General features: G+C 39.9%; 1 protein-coding gene across 1 annotated transcript in view; it reads right to left on the bottom strand.

The window, feature by feature from the left end:
• SLC25A24 (solute carrier family 25 member 24) overlaps positions 1 to 12,847 on the bottom strand; it is a 58,868-nt gene that overhangs the window by 5,112 nt on the left and 40,909 nt on the right. The window contains exons 5-8 of the mRNA XM_047726315.1: positions 12,633 to 12,791; positions 10,234 to 10,386; positions 6,216 to 6,323; positions 4,653 to 4,820 (exon numbers count right to left, since the gene is read on the bottom strand). Coding sequence (XP_047582271.1) covers positions 4,653 to 4,820; positions 6,216 to 6,323; positions 10,234 to 10,386; positions 12,633 to 12,791 — 588 coding nt within the window. The remainder of the gene's footprint in view (positions 1 to 4,652; positions 4,821 to 6,215; positions 6,324 to 10,233; positions 10,387 to 12,632; positions 12,792 to 12,847) is intronic.

The following is a 12,847-nucleotide window of genomic DNA, read 5'->3' as shown; positions in this document are numbered from 1 at the left end:
AGCAGGGGGAGTGGGAGAGGGAGAAGCAGGCCTCCCGCTGAGCAGGGAGCCCAATGCAGGGCTTGAGCCCAGGACCCTGGGACCATGACCTGAACCGAAGGCAGATGCTTAACCAATTGAGCCACCCAGGCACCCCTCAGTGGAATTTTTTTTAACAAGGGTGCAGAATCAAGGGTATTGATCTCCAGGCTGTGCCTTTGCCCCAATTAGCCTACATCCTTGTATTTCCATCGGAAGGCGATGATTGAAAGTAACTGTATAAAATATGCTAATCCACTTTTTAAATATAGGATATTTTAAGTATAAGAATCTATGCTAACATGCGGGGGAAATTATTGTTATGCTAGTGCAAGCAAAGTAATATACCACCTAAAGCAATCTACAGATTCAATGTAATCTCTACTCAAATCCTCATGGCAATTTTGTTTTTAAAGATTTTATTTATTTGCTTGACAGAGAGAGGGAACACAAGCAGGGGGTTGTGGGAGAGGAAGAAGTAGGCCTGCCTCTGAGCAGGGACCCCTTTGTGGGACTCAATCCCAGGACTCTGGGATCATGACCTGAGCCCAAGGCAGATGCTTCACTGACTGAGCCACCCAGGCGCCACAACCCCATGACAATTTTTGAAGAAAAAGAGAAAACCACCCTAAAACTCATATGGAATCTCAAGGGACCCCACTGAGCTAAAATAATCTCAGAAAAAAAAGAATAAACTAGGAGGCCTCATACTCCCTGATTTCAATAGATACTACAAAGCGGGGTGCCTGGGTGGCTCAGCCGAAAGCCTCTGCCCTAGACTCAGGTCATGATCTCGGGGTCCTGGGATCGAGCCCCGCATTGGGCTCTCTGCTCAGCAGGAAGCCTGCTTCTCCCTCTCCTTCTGCCTGCTGCTCTGCCTACTTGTGCTCTCTCTGTCAAATAAATAAATAAAATCTTTAAAAAAAAACAGATACCACAAAGCAACAATAATCAGACAATGTAGTATTGCCATAAAGACAGATACACAGATCCAATTTTTAGTATATGTGCTGCCGAAGCGAGCACAAGATACACAGATCGATGGAACAAAACAGAGTCCATAAATAAAGTCTTGAATATATGGCTAAATGATCAACGAGACTACGTACTGGAAAAAGAAGTCTCTGCAGCAAATGTGGGGAAAATTGAATATCTACATGCAGAAGGATAAAGTTGGGCCTTTACCTTACACCATGTACAAAAATTAACTCAAAATGGATTAAAGACCTAAACAGAAGACTTAACACTTTAAAACTCCTAGGAGAAAACATATGATAAAAGCTTCCAGGCAATGAATTAGGCAATGATTTCTTGGACATCAAAAGCATAGGCAATAAAATAAAAAACAGATAAAAGAACTTCACCAACTTAAAAACTTCTGTGCAGCAAAGGAAACAATCAGCAGGGTGAAAAGGCAGTCTATGGAATGGGAGAATGTATTTGTAAACCACATATCTGATAAGGGGTTAATACCCAAAATATATAAAGAACTCCAATAACAACAATTTAAAAAATTAAAAATGGGCAAAGGCAACAGATATATGAAAAGAGACTCAACATCACTAATCATCAGGGAAATGCAAATCAAAACTATAACGAAATATCACCTTACACCTGTTAAAATGAATAGAATAAAAAAGACAAGAAATAGGGGCTTGTGGGTGGCTCAGTCAGGTAAGCATCTGACTCTTGATTTGGCTCAGGTCATGATCTCAGGGTTATGAGAATGAGTCCTGCATCGGGCTCCATGCTTGATGTGGAACCTGCTTAAGATTCTCTTCCTTTTCCTCTGCCCCTCTGCCTACCCCGACAGCTCATACATGAAGAGAAGAGAAGAGAAGAGAAGAGAAGAGAAGAGAAGAGAAGAGAAGAGAGAAACAAAACGAAAGAGCAAGTATTGGCGAGGAATTGGCACAAGAGGAACCTTCATGCGCTGTTGGTGGGAATGTAAACTGGTGCAGCCACTGTGGAAAACAGTGCAGAGGTTTCTCAAAAAATTAAAAATAGGACTACCATACAATCCAGCAATTCCACTACTGGGTATTTACCCAAAGAAAATAAAAACACTAATTCATAGCCCTAGGTTTACTGCAGCATTATTGACAATAACTAAGATATGGAAGCAACCTAATGTCCATGGATAGATGAATGGATAAAGAAGATATGGGGTGTGTGTGTACATGCATATGCACGCACACACACACACACAAAGGAATTTTACTCAGCAGATATTGCTATTTGCAACAATATGAATGGACCTTGAGAGTATGATGAAGGTATTAAGTGAAATAAGCCTGACAAAGAAAGACACATACCATATGATTTCATTTATATGTGGAATCTAAAAAACAAAACAAATGAACAATCACCCCCCCCCCCCAAAAAAAAGCAGAAGCAAACTCTTAAATACAGAAAACAAATTGATAGTTGTCAGAGGGGAGGAGAAAGGAAGGGAAGGGATGGGCAAAATGAGTGAAGGGGAAGGGGAGGTACAGGCTTGCAGTTACAGAATGAGTAAGTCATGGGGATGAAAGGTACTGCACAGGGGATATAGTCAATGGCACTATACGCGTGTCGTATGGTGACAGATGGAAGCTACACCTGCGGTGAGCACCGCATAACATATTGAGTTGCTGAATCACTATGTTGTACACCTAAAATCAATATAACACTGTGCCTCAACTATACTTCAACCAAAAATTGGCAAAAAATGTTGTCATTTCTCCAAAAAGGTATATAAATGGACAACAAGCATATGAAAAGATGTTCAACCCCACATATTATAAGAGAAATACAAATCAAAAGCATAATGAGATACTGCATCCCATCTATCAGGATGGTCACTATTAAAAAAAAAAGGTAGTTTCTTCTATCAAGCGTTAACAAGGATGTAGAGAAATTAGAATTCTTGTGTACTGTTGGTAGGATGAAATAGGGTACAACTACCATGGAAATCAGTTTGAAATCAGTTTGATAGTTCCTCAAAAAGCTTAAAATAAATTTACCATAGGACCCAGCAATTCTATGCCTCAGGATATACCCAAAGGAATTGAAAGCAGAGACTTCACCAGATACTCATATACTCATTGCCAATATTCACTGCAGCATTATTCACCAAAGCCAAAAAACAAAAAAACCAAAAAACCCAAGTATCTACCAACAAATGAACAGATAAGCAAAATATGGTATATACACCAAATGAAATATTATTCGGCCAATAGGAATGAGGTTCTGACACATGCTACAACATGGACAAACCCTGAAAACATTATGCTAAGTGAAATAAGCCAGACAAAAAAGGACAAATACTATAAGACTCTACTTGTATGAAATAACTAGAATGGATGATTCATAGAGAAAGAAAGCAAATTAGTGGTTACCAGGGGCTGGTGGGGGAAGGGAGAGTAGAGAATTATTTCAATACGGTTAATGGAGTTTATGTTTGGAATCATGAAAAAGTATTGGAAATGGGGGCACCTGGGTGGCTCAGTCGGTTAAGCCTCAGTCACATCAGGCTCCCTGCTTGATGAGGAGCCTGCTGCTCCGTGCTTGTGCTAACTCAACTCTTACTCTCAAATAAATAAATACTTTAAAAAAATTATTGGAAATAGATTACTATCTATTTGGATGGGAAAGGACACTGTGAATGTAATTAACATCCTTGAATTGTACCCTTAAAAATGGTTAAAATGGCAAATATTATGCTACATACATTTTACTACAATTTTTAAATTAAATTTTAAATTCCAAAGGCCATTGAATTGTACACTTTAAATGAGTGAAATGTATAGTGTGTAAATTATATTCTAATAAAGCTATTTGCATTCCATGTTCCATCCCTTCCCTCCACTATAGAGTTATTTCCATCACAGCACAGTTCCCTACACTGTGCCTTAGCAGCTGGCTTGTCGCCCTCCCCAACCAAAACTTCAGTTTTTATTATTTTATTTTATTTTTTAAAAGATTTTATTTATTTATTTGACAGAGAGAGATCACAAGCAGGCAGAGAGGCAGGCAGAGAGAGAGGAGGAAGCAGGCTCCCTGCTGGGCAGTGTTATCCCTGACTCGGGGCTCAATCCTGGGATCCTGGGGTCATGACCCGAGCCAAAAACTTCAGTTTTTTAAAGGCAAAACCCGAGACTATTTGTCAGATTCATAAATTATTAAATTGAGAGTTGATCCAAGATGTGCGGTCTAAGTTGTCTTTTCAGTGCCAGGGATGAATCTGTGTCATCCACATCAGTCTCTTGGCTTTATGATGGCAGATTTTAACAAATCAAAGAAAATGTGCCCTCTCCGGAAAAAAAAAAAAAAAAATCTCTAGTACCACCTTCTCAGCTGAACAAATATATATTATAATTATATAACAATTAACAATTACATTATATAACGTGAATTTACACTCTTCCTTAATAAACATAATTAACAGGGAAATCTGATACAGAGGTGACCACAGGCATATGAGTCTCATATTCGAGGTACTTAAAAAAATTGATCAAATAACACACCCCTGAATCTACTTTGAGTGACAAACTATTTCCTGGTATATATGTGCTTCTTTATATAAAGTCGAATTCTAACAATAAGAACTATTTAATTACATTTTCAGATTCAGAAGATTGCTACAGACTCACCTCATACACAGCAAGATCTATACCTGCGTAAGGTATGATGCCTAATAAGTTGGGAACATAACCTTTGTAAAAAGCTCCCATGCCTTCGTGTTTCAAAATCTTCTTGGCACAATCGAATATTCCAGAATATTGTCCTGTTTTGCCTACAGCCAGCCTGGTTTTCATAACCTAGTTATAAAAGAATATAACAAATACTACCATTTATATTAATTCAATCATCATGGAAGTCAAAGGAAGTGATTTTACAGAGAATAAATACCTAGCACATACTGTCTCTCAGATGACTGCCCAATTTTTGTTAAAGTGTTATCCCTCACATAGAATGTCTACTGAATTCAGGGCTAACACCAGAGCCAAGAAGATCTGTTTATTATAAAGAGGATCTGAATGAGGGCAGAGAAAATAGCAAATAATTCACAGATGTCTTAAAATTGACTGGTGATCAATTAGATATGGAGGGTGAAGGAAATGGCAGCTTATAGGATGACCCCAATGTTTCTAGGTTGGAACACAGGAGAGGGGCAGCAGGGAAGCAGGACGGTGATGCTATTAACTGAGATGGGGGATGTAAAAGGATGTATTCAGTTAGGATATTTTTTGAGGAGTGCGACTAATCATAAAAATAACCATACTAAGATGCTTGTAAGGAAAGCCATATTAATAGGCATAACACAAAGGTAAGGATTAAGGGTATATTTTGCTTAGATTTTATTATTTGTTGAAACACCCTTTGTCGTATCAATAAAGATAGCCATGTCTACAATACTGTTTTTCTCTAAAGCAAGAGTTGGCAAACTTTTCCTACCAAGGTGACATAGTAAATATTTTAGTCTTTGCAGGTCTAAAATTTCAGGTCTGTTGCATATTTTTTAAATCTTTTTAACCAACTCTTTAAAATGTATAAAACCATTCTTAGCTCCAGGGCTGAACAAAGTACTCTCCATGTACATGGTTTGCCAATCCCATGCTCTAATGGTAGGATGTCTAGTGAGGATTACCATCACCTAATTAAATCTACTCTTAAATTTATAGCACAGAAACTCTTTGGACAGGAATGGGTGTTATAATTCTTATCAACATTGTAGCAGCTGGTGTCCCCTCCCATGCTCTCAAAGGGTGGTCTGTGACTAACAGGAACAGCAGAAATGACAAGATTGCAGCTTCCATCTTGGGTGCTGGCTAACAATTCTCTCTCCCTCTCATATCACCAGCTTGGGGAAAACAGCTATTGTGTTGTGCGGGTACTCAAAGAGCCAGTGGATACGGCTCCTGAGATAAGAACCTGACATCTCCAGCTGTAATAGCCAGGGAGGCCCAGCAACAAACATGGGAGCAAGTTTGGAAGCAGACCCGTCCCCAGTTGAACTTTGCCGTGATTGCAGCTCTGACCTACACCTTGACTCTAGGCCTAGAAGACCCCTGATCCAGGGGTACCCCATGACCCATAGAAACCGTGAGATAATAAAGGCCTGTTAAACTGCTTATCTGGGGATGACCTGTTACCCAGCGATAGATCATGAACTGAACACCATCAACACAGTCAGGCTGCACAATGGTACTTACCTCCATGGGGTAAATAATAGTCTGTGCGGTTGCTCCGGCCAGTGAACCAGAGATAAATCTCTCAAAGGTTCCTACTTTTTGTCCTTCCTCAGTAAGCAATTTCTTGTACTGTATATATACATTTAAAAAATGTCCATTAAAACCTGCTATAGACTGAGTCATGTCTCTCCCTCCCAACAAATTCTTAGGTTGAAGCTATAACCCCCACTGTGATAGTATTTGGAGAAGAGGGCCTCTAGGAGATAAACAGGGTTAGAGGAGGTTATGAGGGTGGGCGTGGAAAGGATTAGTGTCCTTAAAAGAGACACCAGAAAATTTTCTCTTCCCCACTCCCTTCCCTTCTTTTTCTTTCTATACACATGTGTACTAAAGAACGGCATATGAGCACACAGCAAGAGGATAGCCATGTGCAAGCGCGGCAGAGAGCCCTCACCAGAAACCAAGCTGGTCAGCCCATTGTTCTTGGATCCCCCAGCTCCAGAACTGTGAGAAATTAATTTCTCTTTTTTAAACCACTAGTACGGTATTTTGTTATGGCAGCCCAAGCTACATAAATACCAAAACACAAGTCAACGCCTAGTAATCAGTTGACAATACAACGACATTTTTCCAAATGTATACACTGCATTAACAATACCTAGCAGTAAAGAAAGCTCAGATGCTAAGACATTTAGTTTACTGGACAGTGGTTTTTCAACTTAGATTTCCACAGAACACAGATGTTCCACAGATGGGACCCAGTCACTCCTTTGCTAAAACACAATAATAGCATTCTTTCCCAGAAAATAGAGGGTTGATAAAGTATTCACAACTTTTGGATGTTTTCCTCATAATTTTTCTATTCTTTAAGATTTTACTTATTTATTTTTATTTGACAGAGATCAAGAGAGAAAGAGAGAGAGGAGAAGCAAGGGGAACAGCAGGCAGAGAGAGAAACAAGCTCCCCGCTGAACAAGAAGCCTGACATGGGACTCGATCCTAAGACCCTGAGATCATGACCTGAGCCAAAGGCAGATGCTAAACCGACTCAACCACTCAGGTGGCCCTAGTTTTTCTTTTTTTAAGATGAGTTTATTCTCACCAGTATAAATAAAATAAGTGACAAACATTAACAGAACTGAGAAAGACATTTCTGTAGGTAACACTTAAAATAACACATAATTACACATCCACATCAACCCCAGAACCCACGTGGACCAGCAATACTAAAGCAACCAACATAGCCAATCGGGTGGAGGGGAAAATCGGACCCCAATGCTGGCAACATATCAATAGACAAGGATGTTAGTAGCATGGGCTGTGGAGCCAGGGAGACCTGGGCTGGAACCCTAGAAACGCATGGCCCTGAGCAAGTTCACATATGTGTTTCCTTATCTGTGGTAAGATCTATTCTTGCAAGATTGCTGAAAGGATTAAATAAGATAATGCATACAATACAGCATAGTGCTGAGCATATGGTGAATACTCAGTAAACGCTATTAATATTACCATTCTCTCCTACAACTTGGAAAGGCTCTGCCCAAACACAGACTGGTCATAAACCAGGCAAACCAGACTGCTTGTTTTAGAAGGTGAGGTGAGCCTACAGAGGTAATTAACCACTGGCCCAGGAGGGAGAAGTGGATAAATCAACAGAGAGAAGCAGGAGGTTAACGGGGCTCCCAAAGCCACCCTGAAATCCCTGTGTCTCTTTTATTTTCCATTTGTTACAACACCTATTTCAATATTTCCATTCTCTTCCAGCTTCCAACACCATTCCCTCCTCATTCTCAGGAAATATCCTTTTTTGGCAACTCAAGGAAGAACAGAAGCCACTAAGTAAGGATGTTCCTGCCCAACCTCCACAGAATTATCCACAGCCACATGAGTCTTCTCTCTTCCCAAAGTGACAGAAGAAGAGTCCCCCATGTCACCAATGCCAATCCTTCCCAAGGCCTCTGGATGGTACCATGCATGTTTCCCCAGCACACATACCTCCTGTGAACACCTGCTGCATTCACTAGCCTCTCCCTTCTATGCTTTTCACTTGTGTTGACGTGCTTCCTTCAGTAACGAGCACATTAAAATAAAACCTATCAAAACTCCCCTCTGCCCACCATCTTTCTTATCTACCACTCTCCCTCATTTTTTCTCCTTCCTTTTACTCAAGTTAAATTCCCCCCAAATGTGTCTACACTGTATAATTTTTGTCAGCCCTTGGTTTATTTTCACTCATGTCAGAATGGTTTCTCATCTCTTCACTTCCCTGGAGGCTTTATTCCAAGTTCTCCTATCTCCGAATTGATGAATCCTAAAAGATACTCTTCTTATTGTGTGTACTGCCCTGTAGCATGTGGAAACTTCACAAAATCTTCACAAAATCCCTTCTCACCCTCTCACTTCTAGGCCATCAGTCTCTGCATTTCCTCCATCCCTCTGGCTATTCCTTCTCAATTTCCTCTACAAGGGGCTCCTTCTTCTTCTCCCTGGAAATATTCCCAGAGTTCTTCCATTCTGTAAGTCTTCCTCAGTGATCCATTCCAACGGCTTCAACTCAAAAACCACCTCTCCGTCAGAGAGCAAAAGTCCTACTGGACGGCTACCTGTTCATGTTGTAGAGAGGTCTCAAACTCAGCATGTTATTGTACCCCAAATCTATTCCTCTTATTATATTTTCCATGTACATCGTTGCCCAAATTAGGACCCAGAGTATCATCCTTGATTCCTCCTTCTTCCTCACTTCCATATCCACTCAGTCAGTGAGTCCTGTTGATTCTATTTCCAAAATATTTCTCAGTTCATTTCCTTCTTCTTCAGTTTCTCTAGCCACCACCTTATCTTGGTGCTCATCATTTCTGACCTGGACGACTGAAATATTTCCTTAGTCTTCCTACCTCCAGTCTGGCCTTGCACTCCTCTAATACATTCTCCATTTCTTCCAGGTTGATCTTTCTTAAATGTAAATATTCTCATTTCACTTGTCTACAGAAGATGCTTCAAGAGCCCCCTCACTCTCTTCAGGATAAAATCAAGACTCCCATTACAATTGGCTTCTGCCTACCTGTCCAGCTTGCTTTCATCATTCTTTTCCCAGGAATACACTCCACTACACCAGAGCCAAATGAACCACCTTCAACTTCCTTAGTGAACAGTGCTCCCCTGTGCCTGCATTTCTGTCCACACACAGCTGCTTCTGCTTGAACTACGCACCTTTCCCTTCACCTTAGTGGACCTGAGATTCAGGCCAGCTTGGGCTCAAACTCTAGCTTGGGCACCTCAGTGTTTTCACTCATTCAGTAAGGACTCACTAGCACTGGGCCAAGTGCTGGGAATACAAACCTGAAAACAAATACTGCATAAGGAAGCTCACAGTCTTGTTAAGGAGAGAGAGAAGTACTGAGTTCATCAGAATTTAGTGTGAAAGTGCTACAACAGAGAGAGACAAAAGGAACTGGGCCAATGAAGATGGTTTCCTGGAGGAAATTTCTTGAGTCAAGTCTTGCAGGATGTTCACTACTATCTGACATTCATTCAACAAACACATACTGAGCACTTACCACATGCCAGGCTCCAAGTGCTGGAGGCCATGAAGAAGAAGCCAAGCTCCTGCCTTCAAGGAACTTTCACTTTAAATTCAATTCAACTTTCTAGCAATGTTAATTTACACAAAGGACTTCAACTTAAAAGTTTCCTGTCCAGATGTTAGACTGGGACGCTTTTATAAAACTTAGGTTAGCATGCAGCTTCTAATCTGAATTCAAAATGAATAAGCAAAAACGCTGTATTTCCTAAAAGAGCTACTATGAAATGAATACATAAGTCTTTTTAAAAAATAGGAAATGAAGAATTCTAAAGTTTGGTCATAAAGAATCTGAGTTCATGTAGTTCTAATGTCCTGGAAGAGAAATTCCTCTTGGAGTATACGCAGAAAATTATTATATAGTAAAATAAGAATCCAAAAAGCACTATATGTTCATTGCTACTCTTTGTTATTATTAACTCCTCTTTGTTAATAAATTCCACAGGTGACAGCAATTACCTGTTCATATGCCCAGAACTTAATAGCTGTCTCAGGAGCAATTTTAATGACATTTGTACCATTTCCTCTCCAAAGGGAGCGGATACCTCCTTCTTTCACCATCTGTCGAAAGCCATCATATATGTTCATTTTGCCTGATTTTGAACCGTGGACCTAAAAATAAAAGTAAAAGGATATAAAACAGTGGTGGCATGTTACTATTACTATTTCTTAAGTAACCATGCAAACCATCCTCTTTATTTCAATAATATTACTGCAAGAAGATGCATTTAAAAATAAAATATAGAAAGTTCAGGTAATGTGTAATGATAGGAAGAATTACTACCACCATTTTAGAGGCCTGACTCAATCTAAAACTAAGAAAAACCAGTATCCTCAGTGTGGGAAAGCAGAGAGGACATGATCTAAATCAAAATTATTATGAACAACATTCATATAAGAAACATGAACTGAATTATGAATTAGGCTATGGAACACCCCTTGGAATGCAGACAAGTTCATTTTAAGACAATTTTCAAAAATATACTGCAGGTAATACACTATTTCTTCCCCAGATAAGTAATACCAATATGAAATATAAATGGGTCAGAAAACAATTTTGTATTATGTGTATCAGAGCCACAGACACTGGAATTTACATAGCCTGGTACCAAAAATAAAAATTATACCTTCTATGGCCCTCTCTAGGCAATAACTTCACGGCAACATGAACACCTCACCCCGTGAATACTTGGTTCAGACTACAGATGTGATCGCTGTTTATAGACACTAGACCTTCTAATTCCCTCCATGGAAAAACAGTTAAATCCAAAAAGCCAAAAACAAGTAAAGAAATCAGCTCTCTTCTGGTACACACAAAATGAGTGGCTACTGTTAAAAAATGGAAAAACAAGATGTGCTGAAGACTAAAGGTCAGCCACGAGGGCAGTGTGTGGTCGGTACACAATAAAGACTCTGGACATCAAAGACTCGGATGAACTTTCTTGGTCGGTTTGCAACACTGTGTGTATTGTCACACCTCAAAGCCAGGAAAGTAACACATTGTGACTCTACAGGGAGAAGACAACAAAAGCTCTGCATTTGGCACTTCCTCAGACTTGTCCTGCTATGCTGCTTTCTTTGGCTAGTTTTAATCTGTATCTTTGCCCTGTAATAAACCACAACCAGGAGTATTAAAGCTTCTAGTGTATTCTGTGAGTCCTATTCACTTACTGAACCTGAAGGTCGTTTTGGAAAACTCCACCCACTCACCCCACAGAACTTGCAAGAAATAAAGTCCAGTTTTATTTTAAAGAAACTTCACAATAAAATATGACAAAGGGAAAGAGGAAGGCTCATTCAAGCTCTTTCAAAGTCAATTTGCTAACATTCCCAAAGAAAAATACAAGTACCAATTCCTTCTCCTTTCTCTTTAAAGCACTATTTTTACCCCTAAGTGTATTTTGAGATTTAGGTACATTCTGAACAGATGCTAGCTTAAAATACTGTCAGACATCTTTTTTATACATAAATCTAAGGAGAGGCATAAAAAGCATTGACTGTAGGTATGACAACACAACTTCTAAAACTCTTTTTTAAGCAACTACTATATTCCAGTAAGGTGTTCCAGTGTATCTAGCATTCTCACATACTTTACATCACTTAATTCTTACAACCAGCCTTGTTAGATATTCTTAACCCCATCGCAGGGTGAAGGAAAATGAGACCTTGGGAGTTTCGTGCAGTGTGAGAACTACATACTCTGGAGTCAGAGATACTCCATTCCTCATCTAATTTGTTGAAAAGGAAAAGTTATTTACTTCTCTGAGCCTCAGGTACTCCACAGATGGTGTGAGGATAAAATACCCACCTCACGGGCTTGCTCTGAGGATTATTAAATGGGTTACCATGATGAGCACCAAGGAAGTGTCAATTCCTTTCCTTTCTGTCTTTCTTTCCACTCTGACCAGCCAGGACCACATTGCTAGTAAATACTAAAGTCAGTCTGTAAATCCAGGTGTTTTCTGCTAACCTCATCTCTAGAATAATCGTAAAAATTATATCCCTGCTCCAAGATTCTCAACTTTGGAAATATCTCACTTTTGAGAAAGTGCATACAACAGAAGGAAAAAATTATTATTTCCTACAATAATGGCTGGGGACTTTTCCCCTCATTAACCATTTGAAAAGTGATGGAATGCCAGAGATTAAAAGTCCCTCACACACCTGGTGTTTGGTGTTTGGTGAAATACTCATAGGGACTGAATTCTGGGTTAATAACAACAGAGACTTCATACCTATTTTTTAAAGGTATGAGAAAAGACTATGGAGAAATTTTAAAACTTCCTTCTCCAAGCAGCCCACTTCTCACCGTTTTAGAGTATGTAGGAGACACCGAGACCCAAGATCATAAGGTTCACCTGCATCATGACTTTCAGACGGTCCAAAGGGGCAGTGCTCGTTCGAGAAACGGCACCCGCGATACCCCCTGCCAACAGTTGCCTCCACCACTGTCCAGACTTCTTCTCATCTTCTGTGAATTCGTCCGGAATAGTTAAACTATCTCCTATGTCAATACCCTGTTAAGATGGAAAAAAGATCCCCACGGTCCCTCCATTAAAAAAGCGATCACTCC

This window comes from Lutra lutra, chromosome 4 (assembly GCF_902655055.1).
Source record: "Lutra lutra chromosome 4, mLutLut1.2, whole genome shotgun sequence".
In the NCBI taxonomy this organism is placed as follows: domain Eukaryota; kingdom Metazoa; phylum Chordata; class Mammalia; order Carnivora; family Mustelidae; genus Lutra; species Lutra lutra.
This window is presented reverse-complemented; position numbering and strand designations above follow the sequence as displayed.